The sequence below is a fragment of the Aythya ferina genome, assembly GCF_964211825.1.
Source record: "Aythya ferina genome assembly, chromosome: 3".
Classification (NCBI taxonomy): Eukaryota; Metazoa; Chordata; class Aves; order Anseriformes; family Anatidae; genus Aythya; species Aythya ferina.
Window position 1 is genome coordinate 112,690,605 of NC_140298.1, and position 25,786 is coordinate 112,716,390.

General features: G+C 44.3%; 1 protein-coding gene and 1 long non-coding RNA gene across 3 annotated transcripts in view; one reads left to right on the forward strand and one right to left on the reverse strand.

Annotated features, from left to right (window-relative positions):
- FKBP1B (FKBP prolyl isomerase 1B) overlaps nt 1-25,786 on the forward strand; it is a 48,964-nt gene that overhangs the window by 16,861 nt on the left and 6,317 nt on the right. Inside the window, exon 3 of one of the 2 annotated variants that reach the window (XM_084516304.1) lies at nt 5,220-7,092. The exons of the other annotated variant lie outside the window; for it this stretch is intronic. Coding sequence (XP_084372430.1) covers nt 5,220-5,428 — 209 coding nt within the window. The 3' untranslated portion in view covers nt 5,429-7,092. Of the gene's footprint in view, nt 1-5,219; nt 7,093-25,786 lie in introns of those variants that run through there. 2 annotated transcript variants of the gene reach the window in all.
- LOC311435385 lies at nt 14,164-25,782 on the reverse strand. The gene is made up of 2 exons (XR_014692092.1): nt 25,501-25,782; nt 14,164-16,033 (listed from the first exon to the last, which is right to left on the reverse strand). It is a non-coding gene; the product is annotated as an uncharacterized lncRNA (long non-coding RNA).

Genomic DNA, 25,786 nt, shown 5'->3' on the forward strand with positions numbered 1-25,786 from the left:
CGTGGTGGAGCAGTCCCAGAAGTGAAAGCCATCAAAAGCAGAAAATGGGCTTGGGGCAGGCTGATGCAAATAAAATCACAACATTTCAAAAATCTTCTAACTTGTATTTGGGTTACAAATTAAAACTTTGTGGCAAAGCTGCACTGTCTTTTTTTTTTTCCCCTTCCCACAGAAGATTCATGGCTTCTCAATTTAAAAGTCAAGGAACGCTGTTTTGCTGAACCATCCTTTTACAGCTCCTTACAAAGCAGAGCTTTCTAATTTAGAAATGCTTCTTTTGGCTGAGGTAAGGATGGACTCCATGGCTGCCTCTGCGTATGAGGAGGGTACTTAGGGCCCTTTTACTCTGAGAGGTGACAGCTCCTACATGATCTTCTACTTGCTGCTTGCTGAAGAGCTGCAGAGTCAACTTAGAACAAAATGAAATTAATGTAACAAAGATTTTGAAATTTTGGTATCTCGTATACATCAGAATATTGTATTAACTTAAATATGGGATCAGCGTTTAAATATTCAAGGTCAACTAGTGTTTATTTTTTACAAATTGTTCTCTTGCTCTTGGATTTACTTGAGAAAGCCATCTGCAGTAGGGGTGTACGTGTGTGAATGTTCTTGAGCGTGACGATCTTAGATCATAATGTTAAAAACCTTGGGTCAAATTGCAGTTTTTCTTAGTATTCAAAATGTTTTTAAACAAATCCTTATTCCATGTTTTTAGTCACTATTGGGGTTCTGAAATGTGTTATGTTACTACAGAATCATAGAATAATTCCGGTTGGAACAGAAATTTAAGATCATCCAGTGCAACCTCTAACCTAGTACTAAAGTCCACCACCAAACCATGCTACTAAGCTCTACATCTGCATGTTTCTTGAAGATCTCCAGGGATGGGGATTTTGCTTTCTGTTGGTGTTAAGATGGACTGGTGTTAGCCCTACTGTAAGTGATGTTGTTATCAGTGGAAAATGATGTAAAAAAGACTGCAGATGATAAAAGAAATAGTTCTTAAATAAGGGGTCTCATCAGTAGGTCATTGATGCGGAGTAATAGGGATCACTGCATAAAAAGGTCACAAGCAAATCCTGTATTTAGATTTCTATAAACCCCTTTGTTCTTCCACGCAGGACATTACAAAGAATGAAGCCTGTGCTTACAGATAAGAGGACTTGTGACAAGGAAGCAACAACACTGAGAAAAAATCCTGGGGAGTGGTGGCTGATTCTTGACTGAATGCAAGCTCTTTTGCCCAAAAGCTGGCTACAAGCCATGAATATACAAACAGGAGCACTGGGGAAAAGGGGGGAGGTTCAGAGGCCTCACACTCCTATGACTGTTTCAAAAATAGCATGCTCAGCTTTGTAATCCACAATTCAGGAAAGAGACACGAGGATGGTGGTGGTTGGGAAACCTGCCTGAACCAAAAATGCTCAGTTTGTTCAGAAAATGTTAAGGGATGGCTTGGGGAGCATAGGGAACAAGAAATTGACAGGACAACTAAACTGCTTCATTAGTTCGTGAAGATACATTGAGGTATCATGTCTGGAAAGTGAAATTTTACGAGTTCACTTTAAAATAAGGCATTCATTTGAGCTGGAAATACTGATCTATTATTGAGTGCCGGTCAATAATTGCAGTCAATTCATCGCCCTGAGACATCTTTAAATCAGCACTAGTTCAAACAGGAATTATTTAGTGAAAATCCTGCAGCTTGCATTAAAGTAGGAAGTCAGATGAAGAGATTGCAATAATTACTTGTAGCATATAAGTGCATTCATTGATAGTTCTGTCGTGTATTTTGGAAGCACTGTTTGCATTCTCTGGTCATGCTCTTCCTCAGGTAGGTCAGTCCTAGAGGCTTCAGACCATTCCTAGGGTCATAGATTTTAGGGCTGGGCTGATAATTAGTCTGACTCACCCAGTAACACCAGCATTTGAGCTTAAATTCATTTGCTTCCCTAGGCTTAATCATGTCAATTATTTTTTCCTTTTTTGTGTGTGTGTGTGTGTTTCACTTTTTGCTTCTTCAGAGTTTCATTGTGCCTATCTGTATAGCTGTGGATGAAAATCAAAAAAATGGAGTTGATAAAAAATATTCTCTGTTTTTTCAGCTTCTCCTTGGCTTTATAATGGTCAGATAAAGGCTTTGCCCCATGTGAAATTTACTGGCACCAGAGGACAGTCAGCACTTTGCAGGAGATGCTCTGTATCGTGAAAAATGGGCTGGTGCAGAGCTCTAAAACCATTTGTAATTCATGTGTAGTCTGCTTGCCAGCTTCCACTGGGCATCCTTAGAATTGGTCACTTCCCTAAAAAGTACTTGGAGCATATTAAAAAGTGATTAACAAGATGACTAATCAATTCTAGAAGGTGATATTACGTCTCCCTCAAAGTCATTCTCCATACATATCCGGGGGCTTAATTAAGCTTTTACGCCACTTTGGTTGATATGATTTTTTTTTAGTTGGTTCTTAATGTGCATGGAAGAAAAAAGCTGCATTAAAACAGATGGATATTCAAATTCAAGGATATTTCTTCAGCGCGAGGATCACTCGGCAGAAACCTTTGATCTGCGCTCTGAACCTGGCCAGGTAGTTCTCTCTGTAAAAATAGGTGAGAGTCAGAAATCCCCAGCAGAAGTCAGCGGCATCCACGAGACGGGAGCTTTCTGTCCCAGTCTGTAACGTGCAGAAATATTTGCAGCTCGGGAAGATTGACAAGCCAGCGTGTGCTGTTCAGGGTAACGAAAGCTGTTTGTATAAATCCCCTCGCAGCGCTCGTGTCTCATTTAATTGACATCCCACCAGCTTGCGTGATTTTTTTTTTTCTTCTCGAAAACTTCATTTGGCTGAGTTTTCTGGAAAACCCTGCGTTACTAATTCTGCAGGGGCAAAGCGAGCTGTCACGTTGCTGTTATTTTTGGGAGCTAATTTTAGCCCTGGGAAGCATTGTCCTGCCTTCAGCCCTGCCACCGTGCCCCCACACACACGGGGCCGGGCGTGCAGTTGTATGGGTCAGCGTGTCGTGGGCACATCAGGGCTGTATCGCCTTACCAGAAAACCCTGCCTTGGCACACAGCTTTCACGGTTTATGCTGTTAAGCATACCTCAAGGACATCTGTGTATGGTAGAAATAAAAATAGCCCCGCTGGAAAGAACATGGAAAAAGCCTCCACAGAGTGACTATAAAGTGAAACAATCACATCTAAAAATATGATGGTACCCAACGCAGAAGTTCACCTTGATTTTGAAGTCCTGTGGACACTGGAGGCTAATCTGGGCCACCAGAGGACCCAACAGGTAGCCTCACGGCTGCTGTTTGTGGTGTCAGTGCCACAAATCATAGAATCACAGAATGGTTTGGGTTGGAAGGGACCTTAAAGGCCATCCAGTCCATCCCCCTGCCATGCTCAGACCAGGCTGCCCAAAGCCCCATCCAGCCTGGCCTTGAACACCTCCAGGGATGGGGCATCCACAGCTTCTCTGGGCAACCTGTTCCAGTGCCTCACCACCCTTGCAGTAATGAATTTCTATCTTATATCTAATCTAAACCTACCCTCGTTTAGTTTACAACCATTAAAATAAAAGTTTGGGTTGAGCATGAATATCTTCAAGTCCAGTCGTGAGATACTGCCTCATCCCATCAATGGTTTGGGTGCAAAATTTTTCAGTTGATTCTGCAATATTTTAGTTTTTAAGTAGAAAATGAGACCAACTTTGTGTATTTCCTAAGTGGAATTGCCTAGCGATCAAACCAAATGCACAACGAAACCTCTGTGAGAGATGAAAGCTCCCTTACCTGCAGCGTCACGCCATGAGAACTCCCTCATGCAAATCCACCTGTAGCCTTGGTTTGACGGTACACCAGTCCTGTTTTGAATTTTCTTCTTGAAGTACATATCCATCATTATTTTGAGCAGAAGGCAACCATCCTTTGCTTGTGTTACAGTAACCCCTAGAGGTCCCACCGGAGGGTCCGTCGCGCCGCGCACGGCTGACATAATGAGGTTCGTTTTATGTAGTGCCTTTGGTTCCCTGTACCCCGGTGCTCGTGATCCATCATTTCTTTTGTCAGTGAATAGTGAGATAATGAGATAGCAGGTTGACAAGGGCAGAAATAAATTCAAGTTTAGGATGACTGATGGGCCTTGCGAGCAGGTTCAGCTGAGGAGGACCTCCATCTGTTCAGTGGGCACTGCTAGGTCAAAGCTGACTCAGAATTAGTATTTATGAATGCTCTATCAAAATGTAAGCATAAAGAATGATAAATGCCTTACTAATACACGTATTAACTGATATTTTCCACTTACCAGTATTTCTTAAAATATCTACGCCCTGGAGTTGAAAGGAACAATCCTGGAAATATCACTGGGTCAGAATTATGGCTGCCTCTTGTCATTCGGTGTGTTCTTCATCCAAGATAATAAAAACACGTGTTTTGTACAATGTGGACGTGGTAAGGTTTGCAACGTACTTGCCTGTCCGTTTTGTTGTTTTAAGACCTGGGTTTTAAGGGATAAATGTCAGGCAGGTTTTCACACACTTGCAGTGTAGGATGTCGAACTTCTTTAATGAACCGTGTGCATTTGGGAGCAGTGGTAATTGCTATAACGTCGTAGTTGTGGTTGTGCTGTCTGGGCAAAGTTTAAGCAAATACTTAGAGATGTTGGGTTTTAAAATAATTTAGTTGAAATCAGAGAAATCAGGTGCCCGGATAAACTTGAAATTCCCACTGAATGACTACTGCACCTTTAGACACCCGAATATCTTCAAATACATGCATTTTACGTTGTGTTCACATGCAAAAATTATGCTTTTTGTAGTTGGTGTAGTGCTTTCTGTCGTGGGTATGCTGATGCGAACATTGTGGAAGCACTGAGAGAAACTTGTATCTTTGACCAACATCTCTGTGTGAGAGGAAGCGTGTGTAGGACCAAATACTGCATTCTTATGGACATTATATTTTTAATCTGGTTAATACACATCTTGTATACATCGGTGTTTAAAGGAGGCTCGTGTGCTGCTCTGCAGCAGGCACGGAGCGTTTCTGAGCTTTTACTGGGCTTTCAGTGCTATGAGTCATGGAGACAGGGGAGTATTAAACATTCCTGGCTACATTAAATGAACATCGGTCCCATTTGGCTTGCAACTTTAAGTACTTAATAGTTTATTTAATAAAGATTTTTGACTGGCCTTTATTATGTATATGCATGTGATTCACAGGCTTAGGAGATACGGCACGTTCAGCCTCCAGCTCGAGAGGATCCCACGCTAGAGACAAGCATGGTGTAGCTCTTGAACAACCCCCCAGGCCACGTCTACATTTCAGCACAGTCAGAGGGGCTGGGAGCAAGAGCTGGGTGCGAGCCACAGCTTCTGATCGCAGCCCTGCCCCGCAGGCAGTCTGCAGCCTGCCCGTTCGGGTGCGCTAAGGTGCCTGGCGGAATATTAAACTGCCAGACAGACTTAGACAGAAAGTCCCCTGGGCCATGCCTGGGGCTGCACTTGTAGCTTCGCCGTCTGAATATAGAGCGAGTCTGATCCAGAGGGCAGCCTTCGGGTGACCCCGGAATGCGATGTGGAAATACCCGTAAGTCTCAGAGCGCAGCCGGCTCTCTGAGCTGGAAAGTCAGGTCGCAGATACACTGCTACGAAGGAGAGAGAGACAGAGAGCAATTTCAGCTGAGGAAACATCCATGACCTCTACATGCCCCAGCCATGATTTCGTGGCTCTCCACTGGTGATAATCCGTGTTGGCTCAGCCCCCAGCTGGGATCAGACAGGTCAGCTCCTGCTTTGAGACTTCTGAGTGGGGGGCAGAAACAGCTCTGAACACAAGGAAACGAATGAAAAGCTTTAGAGTAAGTCTGAGAAAGGTTTGGGAGCCGAGTTTGGGAGCAGCTTCCTGACCACACCACGTTGTTCATGCAGCAGAGTCCAGGCTGTGTTATCGAAGTGTTCACTCAATTTACAAATTTACAGGTGGCTCTCGAGCCAGCCACGGGACTTGCTACCAGCCTCACCAGGCAGAGTACTCGTCTGTTGGGCATACTGAGAGCCTGCTGACAAGAATATCCAGTGCATGATTTAGCTTCTGCAGATGGCCGGGACGTGCCAGGCTCGTTCCTTGCACGGAGGTGCCAAAGGGAGTGAAAGCAAGGAATTTGATGGGCACAGTCACAAGGAACACCCTCCTGGTGCTCTGCAGTGTAATGCAGAACAAGCCATGCAAGGCAAGTGTTTTATCTATGAGGACACTGGGTTGCGTTTGCTTCATGGGGCTCTTTAGGGCTACGTAGGAAGAGTATTTATGTCCCTCTTGAAGGCTGAATGTTGCTGCAGTTTGTGAGGTTTGTGGGGTTTTGCTATTGATTTATATTTTTATTTAGGAGAAGAGGTAAATAGCTAATCATTCACTTGCACGCCCTGCTGTAATTTGGGCTTCGGGACTTGTTATTAAAGCTTGAGGTGACTGAGAAACAGGAGACACTTCAATATTTAACCTCCCAGTGAAGAAACCTCTTTTATTCTTTTTTATGGAGCTGCTTTTTCTGAAAATTTCTGTCCTCTTCTATACATGCCTAATTTGGTTTCCAGTTCCGTAAACATGGGCGTGTAGGAAGAAAGAGCAAACCTGCTCTTTAAATAGTTAAAATAATGCAATAACCCCCTGTACTTACATGCTACAGGACGTGGCCATTCATTTCAAGGTCCTTTTTGCTGGAGATGTGTACCTTCTCCAGTGATGGTGGCAGCTCTTGGGCTTCAGACAGTGACATTAAGGAAGGCACAGCTGGGGAGATCTTCAGGCTGACTTGATCCACCGCAGTTTTATGGGTGGAGTGACAAGATCAGTGCTCGGAAAGTAAGGAATGAGCTCTCTTATTTCTGGTTGTCATCACAACTAAACAACAGCTTTAAAGATCCTTTGTTTGCTGGCCCTGCAGGTGCTTTGAAGGCAAAGTTCTGCTCCCAAACACCCCCCACGCTATGGATATACCCATCTTTTTTTATGTTTTTCTTTTTTTTTGGTAGCATTGTTATTGTTTCAGGAACAGAGAAAAGAGAATTTTATTACAGTTGTATCCTAGCATCTTTCAAGAGCTCGGTTGTGCTTAACTCTGCACAAACAGATGAAGAGAAACTGTTATCCCCAGACAGCTAAGGGAGGTTGACAACAAGGAACAGAGGAAGAAAGGATGCACTCAGAGACATGTATATCTTACTATCATATAGATATTACTATTATATATAGATCTTACTATTATATATATCTTACTGTTCTATATACCTGTCTATTATATTTACTTTCTATTTCAAAGGTAAATAAAGACAATAAGTAAAGACAAAGGTAAATAAGAGTCATCCCGTCACTAACTCATTTCTCTCCAATGTCAGGACACGCCTGGGTGCTGAGGAGAGCTGCTCAGAGAGAGGTGGCCTCAGGGAGATACTCAGAGAGACAGAGAGCATTCGGGCTATGCATCACAAGAATCAACACCTCTGCAGGTCCCCGAGAGCATTTTGTTTATTTTGGAAGCGTTGAAACCCCCTGGCAGCCCTGCCTGTTCTAGCTCCAGAGAGAGATGGTTGTGCCACGGTGTGTACAGTATGAATGCATGGCTATTAATACAGGATTTATTTTTTTTTCTGGAGAAAGGGGAGGACTGCAGAGACATCCTGCGCTGCTGGCGGCATCGCCCTTGAGTCATCCCATCCCAGGGAGCAGTCACTTCAGCGCTGCAAAGCCGCCACGGGCTAATCGTTATTAGAAGCACTCAAGGCACAGTCTGGCTCCCCCCTCATTTAGTCTCCCTCCACTTTAGGTCTGTAAATATTTGTGCTGTCCACATCTATTGTTGGCACAGAGGCATCAGAAGAAAGTTCTCCTAAGCCTTCGCTTGCATATTTGGCTCCAGGCCAGTGCGAGTTAAACCCGAGCGTCTTAGCCTCTTGCTGCCCCTGCTAATTCTTTTTTTTTTTTTTTTTTTTTTCAGGAGTAAATGATGGCTCTCTTCAAGATAGGCTGGCATTTCCTGAGGGTAGGCTGGCACTCCCCCAAGGCATACTCATTTAATAGCATGTGCCAGTGCAAGTAAACAGCAGGATAGAAGTTTTTTCTCCCCTCTGTACACACCATCCAATTTGTTCCTTGGCACTTTCCCCGCTCCCAGGGAAGGATGGCTGTCTCTCTATACAAGCCACAGTTGGATTTTCTTTTCCCTTCCTTCCTCTAGCTGTCTGTAGCAGGCAGACCACATTTCCAAAAATTAAGGTGTTAATAAAGGTATTTCTTACTGCCCCTGCTGCAACATCTCTGCCACTGCTATTTGCAAGTAACCCAAAAATGAGAAAATAAATTTGGATGACTCAGGGAGACTGCTGTGACTCAGACTGTTTAACGTGGGAGTGCCTCGGGGTCGTGTACATTTCCATTAATACAGGGTCAAACGTGAGAAGGGAGCTCTGGCTTGATTTGCCTATTTCTAGCAAAGTCACACCGATGCTGCCAACCCTGACGAATTAGACATCGCTGCAGGTAGGGAATTTTGTACAAAGTCCTCTTTTCTTCTTGCACCCCCTGACTGATGTGACCATCTAGCATCAGCTGTACTGCTTTTGCAGTGACAGGAGTTGAAGCCTAACTATTTGAGTACCTCACACACAGGTTTGGTTTTTTTTGTTGTTGTTGTTCACACAAATGAAATCTCTGTCGAGCTCTGTTCCTTTAAAAGTGGTTATGCAAGGAGACTGAGCAAGGTGAAATCATTTCTCTTGCCTCTCAGAGGGCTCTTGATGCAAGGACAAACGAAGAAAGAGTTTGGAGCCAGGTGTGCTGTTTAGTGCAGTTGGTAATAAGAAGGTGTGGGTACACGCTGTGTCTTTTGTCAGGCTTCCAAGGTTTAAGTCCTGGGCCCAGCAGAATAATGTGAGGCTCCATGTTAGAAAAAGTGACTGGTGCAAGGATCAGAGCGTGTCAGTTGTCTTGCTCCCAGGGAGGCAAATTATCTTTAAATACAGCAAGTGAGGGAAAAAAAAAAATAAAAAATTGAGGAATCTGTATTTAGGAGAGTAGAAAATGGTTGTAAGAATGTGTGTGGTGGGAAAATACCTGTACCCAAAAACTCGTGTCTCTGGAATGGCCCAGTGGGAATTTCTCCTCAGCTTGCCAGCAGTGCTCCTTTGACCTTCTCAAGGTTCAACTGATTTACCCCAGCTTCAAATCTGACCTTGTGTGTCCAGATAGCAAGGTGGCGGAGAACTGGAAGAGATCAGAGCAACACTTCCTAATCTCCCCGGAGGCTTCTGAAGCAGATAAGAAGGTAACAATCCTGCTTTGCATTCTTTGACACTTCTGCAGAGTGAACGGGATGTCGAAGGTGCTCTGAATGAGGTCGGAACAAGGTAATTCTTGTCACCCTAAAAATGCAGGTGACGCTGATTCCTGCTAAGCAGCCAAACCGAGCCGTGGCCCAATGCCCTTAGTTGGGTAGCGCCGTAAGCACAAAGACAGAAATAAAGATCGTATCAGATCACCAGCCTAAAAGGCTGCTAAACAAATTAGGGACCAGATATCATGTTCTGCTGGTCACTGGGACAAAGCCTGTCTGCTTCAGAGTAAAAACATACATTGTGCCCTAGCTGGAAGGGCTCTCTGCAAACTTCTTGTCGTGGGTCAAAATTCGTGTGCTGAGCAAAGCATTAGGTCATCTGAAAAAAATGACAGAAATCTGTAGTTTGAATTGGCGTCCCCTCTTTGTTAGGCAATACCGAGTCAACACAGGTCTTGGAGCTCACCCAGAGGAAGTTTGGTATTTGATTTGAACATGCACAGTGCATCTCTGAAATTCAAGCTCGACGTGGAAGCCAGACAGATATATTCAGACAGGCAGCCTGGACCTGCAGCCTGCGTTACAGGGCAGCCTGATGTCATGCTCTTAGCCTGCGAAGCGTTTGTAGCGCAGCATTTGGAGCAGGAACCATCCCTGCAGCACCACAAACGAGGGCTTTCTGTTGGTTTTTATCACCGCCAGGGCTTCATCTCCAGCCATTATCAGATGATTAGATAAGGAACCTGGCACTGAGCTCAAGCTAATGCAAGAAAATACAATTGCGTGTATCTGTGCGTGCACCAGCTCTGAAGAACTGGTACTGCTTATGTGTTTATGGGAGATAGGATTCACCTGTAGGCTGCACCACAGCAGTGTCTGCATCGCTGGGCTCTGGGCCATGTCTGAGCTTCCTTGCTGATACGATTCTATAATTTTCCCTTCCTTCCCATTCTTCTAGTCTTACTCACAGCAGCAAGACTTAAAAAGAAAACCGTGATCTTTGGATTTCTAACCGGCAATACCTTGGGAGAAGCAGCTCGGGCTGCTCCGCTGAAAAAGTGGCTACGAGATGATCTCATCTGGCAGCAGGCACCACAACAAGGCTTGGTGTTGCAGCAGCTAAAAATGGCAATCTGCAATGCACCAATACTTCAGTTTCAAGGTCCCGTAAAGCAGTTTAATTCAAGCAGATGCAGCTAAGCACTGGTCGTGTTCTGGCTTCGTGCAGGACGCACTGTGCCTGTGTTATGCTCATAACTCGGTGTAACAGAAGTAGAAAAAATTATTACAATGAGACAGAAGCAGGCTGTGTGTGATACTTGCTCCAAAAACGACTTCTCTGCCTGTGCAATGTTGCAAATCCAAATAAAAGCTGGTCCAAATAAAGCTGGTCTGTAAATCACTTGACACTCTCTTAAAGCCCCGGTGAAAGAGGTATTTCTGGAATGGTTCAGCAAAATGTTAATTTCGGATTTGCTATCTAGGAGTCAGGTGTGATAACCTACAGAGCCAGGTGCTCAGGTTTTTGCAGAAAAGGCTGTTGATGTTAAGGAAGTCACCTCGGTGCTACGCACAGCTCACAGGAGGGCGTGCTGATTCATTTGCGGGCTGCGCAAAAATTTCTGTGTGTTTTTTGCCTGGAGAATTGGCTCCTAAATACCAACCAGATTGGTCTTTGGAACACGTGACCATCTCTAAAAAGGCCATGAGTAACGAGAGAAAAAAGTAGAGTTCCATATGGACAGAAGGCAGTGTATAATCCCACTGCTAGAAGGGAAACACCGGGGCACGCAGCGCTCAAGGGAGGCAGCTGATGTATTGACTTCCAAAGGCAGAGCACACAAAAATTACCGAAATACGCGTAGATCGAGAAAGCTACCAGAATTGTTCGTCTGCCTGCTGGAGACCTCTTGATCCAGCACGTAATTTTTCTGAAGGCAGAGGGGAGGTTAACGTTGCAGGCTGGTGGAGAATAGCTGTCTGGCACCCCAGCCATGGAGCCTGTATGGTGGTGCAGGGGCTGCTCAGAAACAGAAGCCGTGCTCACACGCCACAGCCTGCATGACAGAAAGCTCTCAATGGAGCATTTTCAGAAGTGAAGAACTTGTTCTTAGCAGAAATTGAGCCTTCCCCAGCATACGGGCTGATGGAGGAGTGCTGCAGCAGCATAAGCAGCAGACAGAGAGCTCGCATAGCGTTGCTGCAAAGCCAGCAGGCAGGAGAAGCCACAAGAACTGCCTGAGCACCCTGATCGTGCCATGATGCGTACGAGACAGAGGAACCAGTGCTGCAAAACAGACCGTACCCCAAATTCAGGTAAACCTTTCAGTTTACCAACAAGAAAATACAGCTGATGGTCTCAGCAGGGACTCCTGTATCAAAGAAAGGCTCAAAAAAAATTGATAGCCATAACTGGGAAGCACATCATAAGCTGTAAAGTACAGGCTTATTGGGAGCGTTACCAAAAGTCATGGACGTACAGATCCTCATCAGAATTATGTGCTGGTAAAGACCGAGTGCTGACGACGAGCTGGTTCATGTGAATCAAAGTGCCTTGTCTCCTGGGCAGATTATTAAGTTGTAAGCATGAAAGCGATGCCAAAACCAGCAGTGGGTCTGGTGAAAAAGGCAGTTTTACTACACCGTGGTGTTTAATTCTGCTAGGTGGATGCTTATAATAGCCCAAGTAGGAATGTGATATATGGTGCTCCGTGTCTCTAGGATACTGCCGGAGCCCACAGACTGCAGAGCACGTGAGATGTGAAATGAGATGCAGGGCATGCTTTCGTGTGGTTTGTTCCTGTTAGAAGAGAGTTATGGCTCTGTCCTTAGCGATCCTTGGGCACGTGAGCAGGCAGCAGCCTGTAGGCATTTGGCTGTGTTAGAGAACACGGATGACATATACTGAGAAATTTTAATTCTCTGCACCTTTTTTTTTTTTCTTGAAAAAGCCACAAATAAACCGTGCTTTTCCAGGAGAGAGGTTTGTAACCGTATCAGGTTGGGGTCAAATCAACAGTGCTTTTTATTTTTTTTTATAATTAGATTACTTAAATTCACTAGTTTTATGTAATTTTCCATTTTATTTCCTTTCTTTCCTAGCAACTATTTGATGACATGAGCAACCAAAATACTTGGGGTTCTGATGAATGATTTCCAAAGACTCAGCAGCCTGGGTGACTGCTGCCCTGGGAGCTGGATGACTCGAACTCCCCGTTCAGGCAGCCACTAAATCTGCAGCTACATCTTTAAGCTTTAAAATGATACATGAGACTGAGACAGATAAACTCCCACAAACCTTGTTCTTTACTCCGCAAAGCAGGAAAATGGAAGCAGCAGCCTAAATTAATGGAGCTTTGCCACGTTCCTTAACATTACGTAGTATAGATTATACCTGAATTTTATCTGATACGCTTCCCTTTCAGCATGTTCTTCATGAATTTTTACTTTTCTTTCTCTCTTTAATGTTTTCTGCTTAACAGCTCTGTTATCTCGCAGATTGGATGTAGCTAAACAGTATCTGGTGTTAAATAATTGGAAAGGTGGTGTAGTTCAAGAACTCCCTAGACCTCACAGAAGCTGAAATTAATTAGTTCATATTAGTAATCTGAAAACAAAGCAGCATATTCTCAGTGGAATGGAACATTTCAGATGAACAGAAGGGATTTTTTTTCATTTTTGAAAGTAAAATGTCTCACTATTTCATTCCATTCAAGCCTGAATTGTATTTTCTTTAGAGTTTTTGATAAAATTGAGCAGGAAAATCCCTTCTTTTTCTGCAGAAAAACATCTTTCGTTACTGTGCTCAGGATTTGTATGGTTTTGGCTACTTAATTGCTAGGAACAGATTTTTTCTTACACCATATAGTAAGTTATTCATATAGGATGCAATTTTTTCAGTTACATTTACTGAGACGATGAAGGATAGCGTGACCTGTGATAGAAAGCTGTCTGGCCTGTAACCATTCCCGTGAGTTGTGCAAGGTATTTACCATCTCTGTCTTTGCTTTTAGAGATGATAACATTACATGTTTCACTACAGAGTCTGAAATCTTCCAAGTTTTCATTGCTGGTGTAATAATAGTTGTGTGTACGTAATGCTTCACAGTTAGGTCCTCTCTCAATTTGCTTGTTTTGTTTTCCACTCTGTTGTCCTGTTGAGGTATTTTTAGCAATGTTTATCTTTGTTGCTTGTGTCTATGGGCTGACTGCTATTTCTGTTTGTGGTGTCTACGCTGACTTAATGTACGTCTTTTGTTTGCTGTAGCCCCGTGTGTGAAAATGCTTCTGCTTCGGGAAAAAACATCATAGCCTGTCGAGTCCATTCTCAGGCTTCTGCTGAAATCAAGGGGAACTTTGTCTAAAAGTTGCAGGGACAAACCCTACACAATGTTAGACACAGCTGATCTGAGAAGACCAAGGAGCAAGGATGCAGGTCTTTGCCTATCCCGCTGACCTCCCTACTTACTACATCCTTATTCTTCTCCTACCTTCATCATTCTCCATGCCCAGCTTCCATACAGGTTGAAGAGAAGGCATAGAGAGTGCTCCTGTTGAGTGTTTGATTGTCCAGTGATGAGAATACCATTGGAAAAGGTGAAGGACGTGGTTTCTCTGAGGTGTTTCCCCTAAAACATTTATTTTGCATTCTCCTTGCTTCTTCCCTTCGCTAGTCCAAGACACGAGTGGCTGGTTAAGCAGATGAAAATAGATACAGGCACTTGGAAATTCCTATTGTTCTCCACAGAGACGACTGCCTAATGTCCAGCAGAGCCCTGCCTGAGACCCATCTGTCAAGATAACAGCTGCCACTTTTTCCATAGTTCCTTTATAAGATCACAGAGATCAAAACTGAGAGATGGAAAAGACCTATTTATAATAACAAACTGCGCTGTTAATAGCTCCTTTCCACTCTGGCTCTGAAGATACTTTAAAGGCTTACTGAATGAAGCCTTTCAAGATTCCTGAGGCTGAGTAGATTAATTAATAATATAATTCCTGGTTAGGCTAGCGACTCTCTTTCTGACCTTTAGGAAACCACAGTCACCATTTCACAGGGATTAAAAAGAAGGTGAGTTATACTTAGCTGTCTGGCAGCAAAACCCATTCTTTCTGACATACAGCCTTTTGCCTGGATCACAGATCTGTGCTGTTCTGTGTTCATGCAGGATTCTGCTCTGGAGAGCGATTCCAAGTGCATCATTCAACTTCGTTTTAAATTACTGTGATCTGGGTCTTAACCTGCTATATATTTTTTTTGTACTTTCATTAATAGCAGGGAAACCGTGCCAGTTTACACCAATGAGGACTGGCAGCATTGGGAAGGATGAACAAACCCAGGAAACAAATGTGGAAAAAGAAGACCTAATATTATTGCAGAACATAATGAAAGGCAGAGAGATATTTGTGATTCTGCTAGGGTCTGCCTTCGAGCATGTAAAACTGTTTACACTGAAAACAATATGCAAAAACGTTATTTTTGTGAAAGCAGGTGCATTCCTAATAGGTGGGAAGAGCAAGCTACACATCTGTAGAAAGGTTTGTTCCTTTGATGAGCGTATCTCACATATTTTTTTTAGAGCAGACAGCCTAGAAAAATAACGCTGTCTGAATAAGACATTCTTTCATTGGCGTGCTGCAGCACATGGTAAAGGCTCCTTGGCAAGATGCTGGTTTTATCTGATCTTAATTGTAGGCTGGACTTTGACAACGTAATGAGGGCTATTCAGTGCATAACTTGCTAATAAACCCTTTTCAGTGCTCACTCGAAGGCCAGAAGTGACTTTTATCTTCTAATTGTTGTACAGCTTGTTTATTGTATGTAGTAGTTTATAGAAAGTGACTTGCAAGTAGATCTGCAGTCACCAAGTCTTACAGACTGTGGGCAGCACAATCCTTGGGAAGGAGTTCAGTATGCAAATCAAAACCAGTTTGGGTTCAAACTTTATTTTCTCTCCAGTCTTGACTGTGATCAAGTCATTTGGTGTGGGATTCATGTCAACTACCTTTAGCTACCTGAAAACCCATGGTGTGCCCTTGTCAGCAGAGGGTGAGCAGCATCCAGCTACCTCTCCTTGTCCACTCTTGAGCAGGGTGTTTGTTCCCCAAGAGAAACAGTGCTGAGTTCACCTGACTGTCCTGGAAAACCTCTGTGCCCTGCAGCATTGAGGCCCCACAGAGCCTTGCCTGCTGTTTTCAGACCGGTGTGGCTGAAGTCGCGTCTCGCTTGCCCACGTGGAATCGCACCCGGGAGGAGACGATTCCTCGGGAGCTCTCCGAACACTTGCGGCTATTACATAACGCCGGCTAGGAATAGCATCCCACAGCTCTAAAATAAGGCACATAGCAGAAATGCCTGACAAGTCGGGATCAAAAAGTTGCATGCCCCGAGTGAAAAGCATTTGACTTCTGCATTATGTGTGTTTTGTGTACACATGAGCTGGGGATGGATCAACACTGTCTGCCTCTGACTTATTTAGCTTATATGTAATCCTGGCACGTTGACTGTCCCTTCTTACATGCCTTAGTCAACAGCCATTTTTATAAGCTGTGATTTCTTCTCTGTTTGCATCTTGCATGTCTCTTTTTTCCAAGAATGCTTTTCCTTTTCTCCTTCTTATTGAAGAGCACACTAGTGGCTGAGTCCTTTGCAAGATTTTAGATGATTACTCCATTTTTCAAGATAAGTTTCAGCAGAAAGCTCCCCTGTGAATGAGATACAACCATGCTATGCGTGAAGAAAGGTGGATGTCACAAAAAAAAAGGGTAAACAGAGCCCTGAAGGAAAGAAAGCACGTTCATTCATGAGGGATGTGACGAGAAATGTTGTTTTTCAGCTCTAAATGCCCCAAAGGCCAGCATTAGGTGGTAACACCAAGTGGTAACACATTAGGAATAGACTTTTTTTGTGTGTGTTCACGTGTTGTTTCAGGGTATGCACAGCTTCTTAGCACAGTGCCCTACCAGAGATTTGTCACCTGGCTGGTACTAGTTCTAGCCAAGGGGATCCAAAGTGTGGCACTGATAAATTAAGATTTCAGCACAGATTTTATTCAGAAGGAATTGGAGGCATATTCTGGAAGTCTAGACAGATGAAAATCAAAGGATGGCCAGGCTGGGAACAGGTGGTGATTAATGCCCACCTAACTGCTGAGGAGGTTTTGTTGTTGGTATGGGCTAGGCTGGCTGGGAATGGGTGGTGATGTTCTTCTGGCAGATCAATCTGCCTCCCCTTTCCCAGCACAGAGGAGGAATTGATTGGTAGGAAAGCTGGTAGAAACACAAGAGATGTGAAGTATTTCTTTAGTAACATGTTCTCCCTAAGATGTTGCTTTAGACATCTATTGTCCCAGCATAGCCAGGCTGACCTGAATCTGCCATACTTACTCAAACAAAATTTGCCTTGTGCTGCAGAGCATGTATGTTTTACAGCTTAATTTTGTAATGGTAACAGAATCAGAGCCTAACATGAAATAACTTTGTTAAGGCAACAGGATACCAGAGGAATTGTTTTGGTCTCCTTACAACTCACGCAGAAGATGCTTACTGAACCTTACATCTGCCTTGGGGGTGAGCCTATTTTCTCTTCTCTTTTAGAAGTATGCAAATCTATCAAGCCGTTAGGACGGAGTGATGCCTTTCAGGAGAGCGAGCTAGACAATTACATGTAATTTTGCTTGGCTGTGAAGTCAGGCTAAGTGCAAGGCTCAGTCATGTTGTCTTGTAGTGGTGCGCAACACTGATAGATAGCACACGGTAATGCATTATTGAGCATTTGTCTTTGGTGTCTTCATTGCATGGTGTCAGCTGCATAATAAATAATTGATTACATTGCTCTTACTCTGCATTAAAGATATATGAGTGTAGTGGGTTTACGTGGCAAGGTTTTGGTAGCAGGGAGCCATAGGGGTGGTTTCTGTGAGAAAGATCTAGAAGCTGCCCCATGTTTGGGAAGGGCCCCATTGTTTTCCAGATCCGAGCCAATAAGCGATGTTGTATTGCGCCTCTGTGAGAGCATATTTAAGACAGGGAAAAAACGCTGCGCCACACAGCAGCCGGGAGAGTCAAGGGAGTGGGAGAACAGCCTTGCACCAAGGTCAGTGTAGAAGGAGGGGGAGAGGTGCTCCAGGCGCCGGAGCAGAAGTCCCCTGCGGCCTGTGGTGAGGACCATGGTGAAGCAGGATGTCCCCCTGCAGCCCATGGAGTACCACGGTGGAGCAGGGTTCCACGCTGCAGCCCGTGGAGGAGACCACGGTGGAGCAGGTGGCCCTGCACCGACGGAGGCTGCCGCCTGTGGAAGACCCCTGCCGGAGCAGATTCCGGGCCGGACCTGTAGCCCGTGGAGAGGAGACCACGCAGGAGCAGGTGATCTGGCAGGAGCTGCTGCCCGTAGGGGAGCCAGGTTGGAGCAGTTTTCTCCTGAGGGATGGACCCCGTGGTACGGACCCATATCTGGAGCAGTTCTGGAAGAGCTGCTGCCTGTGGGAAGCCCACGCCGGATCAGTTCATCAAGGACTGCATCCCGTGGGTGGGACCCCACAGCACAGGGGACGAGAGTGACCGAGAAGGAGCGGCAGAGAAGAAGTGCTGTAGACTGACCATAACCCCCATTCCCCGTTCCCCTGCGCCGCTCGGGGGGGAGGAGGTGGAAAAGGGTGGATGGGGGGAAGGTGCTTTTGTTTTTTTTTTCCTTTGTTTTCTCACTTCTCTCGCTTGTTAGTTGTAGACAATAAATCTTACTATCTCCTTATGCCGAGTCTGTTTTGCCCGTTACAATAATTATTGCGTGATTTTCTCGTCCTTATCTCAATCCTTGAGCCCTTTTCACATATTTTCTCCCCATTCCTCTTTGAGGAGGGGGAGTGAGAGAGCGGCTGTGGTGGAGCTCGGCTGCCCACTCGAGCGGAACCACGACAGTCTTTTTTGGCGCCCAACGTGGGGCTCGAGGAATTTGAGATAAGGATGATAGTTAGTAGAAGTAACGGGCAAAAATATGTGCAGGATGATTGTTAGGAATGTACAAGTTGTGAAGAATTTAAGAAAGCAGTAACTGTGAGATGTTAGTGTGGTGAAGGGACGAGGGGTGGTGTGTGTGTAAAATGTCCACCTTGTCGGTGCTGTGATGATGTTATGTTTATTTTGGTGTGGTGAATTCTTTTTCTTTTTGATGTAAGTGAAGTTTGTGAAGGTTGTTGTGATAATTGTAAAGTGATGGTATGTTGTGAGTAGTCTTAAATATGCTTTTAACAGAGGCGAGGGGTGGAATGTAGTGGGTTTACGTGGCAAGGTTTTGGTAGCAGGGAGCCATAGGGGTGGTTTCTGTGAGAAAGATCTAGAAGCTGCCCCATGTTTGGGAAGGGCCCCATTGTTTTCCAGATCCGAGCCAATAAGCGATGTTGTATTGCGCCTCTGTGAGAGCATATTTAAGACAGGGAAAAAACGCTGCGCCACACAGCAGCCGGGAGAGTCAAGGGAGTGGGAGAACAGCCTTGCACCAAGGTCAGTGTAGAAGGAGGGGGAGAGGTGCTCCAGGCGCCGGAGCAGAAGTCCCCTGCGGCCTGTGGTGAGGACCATGGTGAAGCAGGATGTCCCCCTGCAGCCCATGGAGTACCACGGTGGAGCAGGGTTCCACGCTGCAGCCCGTGGAGGAGACCACGGTGGAGCAGGTGGCCCTGCACCGACGGAGGCTGCCGCCTGTGGAAGACCCCTGCCGGAGCAGATTCCGGGCCGGACCTGTAGCCCGTGGAGAGGAGACCACGCAGGAGCAGGTGATCTGGCAGGAGCTGCTGCCCGTAGGGGAGCCAGGTTGGAGCAGTTTTCTCCTGAGGGATGGACCCCGTGGTACGGACCCATATCTGGAGCAGTTCTGGAAGAGCTGCTGCCTGTGGGAAGCCCACGCCGGATCAGTTCATCAAGGACTGCATCCCGTGGGTGGGACCCCACAGCACAGGGGACGAGAGTGACCGAGAAGGAGCGGCAGAGAAGAAGTGCTGTAGACTGACCATAACCCCCATTCCCCGTTCCCCTGCGCCGCTCGGGGGGGAGGAGGTGGAAAAGGGTGGATGGGGGGAAGGTGCTTTTGTTTTTTTTTTCCTTTGTTTTCTCACTTCTCTCGCTTGTTAGTTGTAGACAATAAATCTTACTATCTCCTTATGCCGAGTCTGTTTTGCCCGTTACAATAATTATTGCGTGATTTTCTCGTCCTTATCTCAATCCTTGAGCCCTTTTCACATATTTTCTCCCCATTCCTCTTTGAGGAGGGGGAGTGAGAGAGCGGCTGTGGTGGAGCTCGGCTGCCCACTCGAGCGGAACCACGACAATGAGGATATAATACACGAGGAAAAAGCAGCAGCAAGGCAGCCCGTGTGGAAAAGATCAACCCTTCTGAAGTGCTCTGCGGTAACTGGAGCTACCAAGTGACCACCGCCGCTATTTCCCCCTTCTGTACTTGGAGGCAGTGATTGCTTGTCATGGCAACAAATGGCACGTACAAACTGTTGCTGTTGCTTTTTAAACAGAAAAAAAAAAAAAAAAGATTGTGGTGAAGATCTGATACGCTGCAGAGATGCACCCCCAAGTCTCGCCAATTATTATCCCTCTAGACGGAAAAAATCCCTTAGGAAGGCTAATCATGTTTTCTTGAGTGGCTGCAGACTGTCAGAAAAATACAGTCTAAGCAAATCCTTTTCCCTCTTAAGGCTATGTTTATATTAAGTAGAGAAAAAGTAAGTTAGAAAGGAAAGAAATTGTATTTACAGGGGTACTAAAGCTCTGCTGCTGAACCGTCCTTTCCCTTGCAAAGCCGTGCTTCCCTTCCTAATTCATGTCCCTGTACAGGACACAGTACTGCTATGTAAAAACATAGTCTAGGAAACAAAAGCATCCTCCAGCTTACATTCAACACTTTCTCTATTTCCATTGCAAGAATTGCTGATGAAAACAAATTTCATCATTAAAGTTGACGAGGCGGACAGTTTTTCCAGAAAGAAGTTGACTTTGGCAGTCAAATCACGGAAATAAAGGAGGAATCGGCCACTTCTCAGTGGCTGTTTGGAAGGAGGCAGGTGGCCAGGAGAAGCTACAGGTCACTGGAAGCTGTTATTACGATGAAAAGTTGTAAACCAGTGCGCTGCGCTTTGAGGTAATAATGACATGACAAATGAAGATGTAAGAGGTGCGAGATATCCGCCCTGCGTGGATCTGAATTCTGCTGGAATGCCCTGAGGAGCGAGAGGCATGTCAGGTCCTCCAGGCATTTCCCTGGGAACGAAAAGCCAAGGGCACCAGCCGCATTGGCCTAGAAAAATATTGCCCAGATCTTTAATACTATCACAGACATAAAACTGTTTTTGTTCCTGATGGGAAACAGCAAGATTTTCAGTTATCATTAGACATGAGATCCAACCACAAGCTAGGGAGCAAGCCACCGAAGGCAGGAGAGTTGTCCTGCTTTACCACAGTATGTCCAAACTGAATCCTAAATTGGTCCATTTTCATGTAAACTGTGAGTAACCAGTAAAATCAGTGAATTCTGCTGGTGTAGTCCAACCTGGGATATGAGTTGGGACTTTTTGGGTGTGTTTTTCCCACTACTCCTCTAGGATTGTGCTGAACTCTTCTTCTCTAAACCGTGTCCTCCTTCATACACTATGAAGGCATCAATGCTGAGATAAAGGCTTTTGTGCAGTTTCTAGAAACTTCCCAATAAGTAATGGATTTTTCAGACTAAAATTATATATCAGTGATAGTCATCGACTATAAATGGGAAAATTGAGAATTTCCAGCCTGCGTGAAATTCTTCTGACAGAATATTGATGTATTTTGACATTAGAAACAATATATTTTAGGGAAGAAGGAGCACTTGAGATCAAAAATTCTTAGCTCACAGCAATGCTGACTACAGGAAATGTTGCCCCTGAGAGCCCAAGGCACTTAAGTCACGGTAACCAAATCAAATGACAGGTTTGTAACAGCACAGATTTATTACCAGGCATAATTGGAAAGGTGATTGCATTAAAGGCCATCAAAATATAGTCCCTGTCCTGAAGAACCCCTGGTCTCCATAAAACGAAACAGGATAGCGTCCTAGAAACATCTTCTGAATATCTGCCCCTCGTTCTCCTGCCAATAAATGTACGGAAAATAACTGTCTTTGAGTACATGAATTATGTTTACTTTCTGCAGGTAACTGCAGTTTGAAAAATAAGGGAACAACCTGCAACTGTTTTTTGAACATCACCCATTCAGTTCATCCCCTTAATGCTCTTGTCAAGTAAGCAAATCCCGTTGTCGAGGATAAAAGAGCAACTAGGGAAATCGAGGGATTTGTCCTGGATTAGAAGCTGTGTCTGCTGATTCCCAGAATGTGTCAACACTGCAAAAATAAGTTAATTCAGTAAACATTGGAGCCAGTGAAGCCTGGGATGCAATTCAGTCTACTTTCAGGTAGATGGATGGTTGAGTCTCCTCACTTGGGCCCTCTGAGGCCCTAGCTGCCTGGCTTTTAAAATTAATGGTGTTAACTTTTTAACTTTTTTAAGTTGGTTGACTGAGAATATACAGCAATTCCAGGAGGTTGTTGTAGTCCTCAGATACATATCTGAATGGCACGAGTCATTCTTGGAGATACTGTTCTTTCTCCACTGACTGTAGACGTAGCCCAGATGACAGACTGGGACTCAGTTTCTAACTAATGATGACTAACGTTAGTAGCAGAATTCATCTCACCTCGTTTACACATACATTAACTAGATTCAGGCACCTAAATTTGACAGGAGGCCAAATTATTATGGAAGACCTTCAGTGTTATCGCTCTCCATCCATCTAATGGATAGGTAATGGTCTGAGCATGGTTTTGGGCATGGTTTTGTTGGAACTGTGAGACTGAGAGCCTTTCTCATGGGAGAAGCTCTTAAAGGATCTGTTTCCTACCCAGATTTATTTTCGTGGCATGCATAGGATCTTTATGTCATTATGAACCCTACTCCTCTGCCAGACCTTGTCGAAACTGGCTAAAAGATTCAAAATTTACGAATTAAGTTCAGACGGTGCCATTAGCCTGTTCCCCTAGGAATAAACTTAAATGGTGTGGTCTTAGCTGAGGCTGACCTCAGGTAATTCATGTTAAAAGAGTAATGCAGGCACGCCTGTCCCTGTCCCTGTTCCTTAACAAAAAGATCTGTCTATTCTTTAAATTTCCTCAGCTTCAATGAGCTTTTCTACAGCCACCTAATTTTTAACACCCAGTTGATGAGGACACCTCGTATATCAGATTGTTTTCACATCCCCATGATATTCTGATGAATGATTTTGTACACTTAATTATTTTGATACGACGATTGCTACCTTTGAGAACCAAACGTGAGGTTATTGTAAGAAGCGAACATGGAGGCATCGAGGTGTCCTTGCTCAGTCAAGCCTCCCATTGATCGCCAGGGGAGTTTTGACTTTGCAGAACAATGCCATTGATCAGTTCCCAGTTGTGTGGGGTTTTTTTCTCCCTGTTGTTAGCCAGATAAATAAAGGTGCTTGCAGGCTGAAGATGGGCATCCATCCTTGTTGAGGAATATTAACCAAATCAATTTTTTCACAAAAAGAAAATCAATTGATGCATTAGCAAGAGAGAAAATAAAACATTATGCTCTTTTAGCTCCCAGGAGGCTGAGGAGTCGACTCTAACTTTTAGAAATAGAGAGGTGAAAAAGATGGGCTTCAAAGTTCAGATCTAAATCCGGATCGGATCTTCTCCAAGACACATGGGGACTCTGACTCATTTCCAAACTCAAAGTCCATTTAAAGGGCAGTCCCATAAAAACTGACCCTCTTGCCAGGGCTTCAGCAAATACGCAGCATCTGACTCTTTGCATCCCAATTTGTCCTCCAAAAGCAATGAGGAGATTGCATTTCCGAATTCATCACTTGGTGACTTTTCATCCATTGCTGAAAATAGGATGTTCTCGTAAACATAGGAGAAAACGGAAACCTATTTTCTTCTACAAGCCTGTCTTCTCTAGACTTTTGACGGTGAAATGAGTTCAGTTTTGATATGATACATATTCAATTAGCAAGCTCTCCAAAGATACAGTTCTGGTTCTGTCACCAGTTTGATCTGTGGTATTTAGTAAACCATCAGACCTTTAAGCTAAGTATTTTAATGGGCTTTAGTTACAAAACTAAGTGAAAACATGCTGAAGTGTTGTGGAACTTTGCCTCTGAACTTGAACTTCTAGAGTGAGGCTATTTTATGATAAACATCTTTTTCTACCTCCTTGGGCTGCTGTGCGGAATAATTAATGTTTGCACACTACTCTGAACATGCAGAATCTAATGGCAGTACAAAGACTTAATATTAAAACCACAAAATACTGGGATTCTCTAATAGTTTCCTTCCATTTCATAGAAACAAAAGGTTTTATGATGTGCTTAAAAACAAAATTGCTGTAGGAAAATCTGCTATTTAAGATCAAATGCTTCAAAATGATTATATGATATGCCTGGGAGTTCCCCCTGAGCTGAATCTCCCTGCCTGCCTTCCTGCATATGCATGCTGGTTTTCTCCCATCCAAATGAATCTGTGCTTGTATCCAGAAGACAGCTGTTCGGGCATCCCAGGCTGCATGAGGGGCTTCGGGAGATCACCAAGCAGATAGATGTGTGTATGTGCCTACAGCAGAGCATACATACAATGCCTCACTATTCTACTGTAAAAACAAAAATAATCAGGAACATGACAAACGCTGCTGGTGAAGGCTGTGAAACATAATTATGAGTAGGTTACTCCATAACTGCTCTCCTAAGGTCCTCTACACACACCCTCTTCTCTGAAGCAGCAGCTTAGACAAGTGTTGGACTTGGTCAACAGCTAAATTGCCTTAATATGTCACTTGGTTTTCGTCCTGAAAGCTCTGGACATGGAACCTCACTTGAACAATCAATATTTTGTATTCATTACTGCAAGTCTAGAACACCATCATTACTGATTTAACCACTAATGAGTTTGGAGACACCTGTGTGTGAGCTGGTTGTTTGGACTTCCTGCAAAGAAATAGGCACTGCTACGATGCGATTCTTCGTGTCCTAATGCACATCTCTAGATTTGGTCGGATGAATTGCTCCCTGAAAGTGCTTTCTTTTTCCTGACTTGTTTATAGTGGGAAACAGAGTAATTAGCTCAAAAATAGCAGGAAACGTAAAGATAGGCAAGGTGAATCCGACCCTTTTAGTCCTTGCTTTTCATTCTGGCACAGCTCTTTACATTTATCATTGATTCAGAAGATGTGCTTTTTAAGTAAGCCAAATGTGCCAGGTTTTGTTGTTTGAACAATGATTTTTCACTAGAAAAAAAAAAAAGAAAAATCAACCTCATGCATTGAACTGGTCTATTAATATAACTGCTTTAATGAAAGGAAACCAGATAGACTGTCTTTCTCATATTGAATCATAAGTATAGTATTTCTCAGCATTTCCTGTCAAAGTTTGCTGGATAAAATTGTTTTCAACCAGAAAGTTTCCCAAATACTTGCTTGTTTGTGGGTGTGTGTTTCTTTTTACAGCACCTGGTACAGTAGGGTCATTGTATATGCCCAGAACACCCTGGCATTGCAGCATTACAAAGAAAGTATTTATTCTAATACATAAATATCAGCCCAACCTTGCAATATTCAGAGTGTAACATTTGGAAAGAGCGATTCTTGACTACTCTTAAGTTTAAAGCTATTGTAAATACCAGTCTGAAAAAGAACGAGGATACCTAATGATGTAGAGCCCTGTAGAGGCTTGTCCATTTGCTGTAAAATCTGTGCATAAGTTCATAATTTACAGACTGAAACAGTGTTGTGTCTGTCCAAATGAGCAAATAAGGTGTTAACTGTGACTGACTTGGGGCTGTATGGCAATAGAAGGAATGAGCTAAGGGAGTATTCTTATAAATGTCTTTCCCTTCCCTTCCCTTCCCTTCCCTTCCCTTCCCTTCCCTTCCCTTCCCTTCCCTTCCCTTCCCTTCCCTTCCCTTCCCTTCCCTTCCCTTCCCTTCCCTTCCCTTCCCTTCCCTTCCCTTCCCTTCCCTTCCCTTCCCTTCCCTTCCCTTCCCTTCCCTTCCCTTCCCTTCCCTTCCCTTCCCTTCCCTTCCCTTCCCTTCCCTATTTTTGAATGCAGTTAAACATGAATATGTTTACCTGGCAGCAAATTGGCTCGGAGTTCCCAAACCTGTATCTCCATCCCCACCCTTTGAAGTCAGAGGAAAGGTCCCGTTGGCTGCCATGAGCTTCGGACCACACATGGCACTAGTCCGGGGTCACCCATGTTCTCCACAAGGACTGTTTGGACCTGCCATACCCATTTCTGATGAGGCTTCAAAGTGAAAATGGAAACGAACAGTTGATGTGTCCAAGACACTAATTTTTCACTTCTTTCCCCTCTCAGCACTTCAGTTTAGGTGTAGCTCGGACTGAAGCTGTTTGT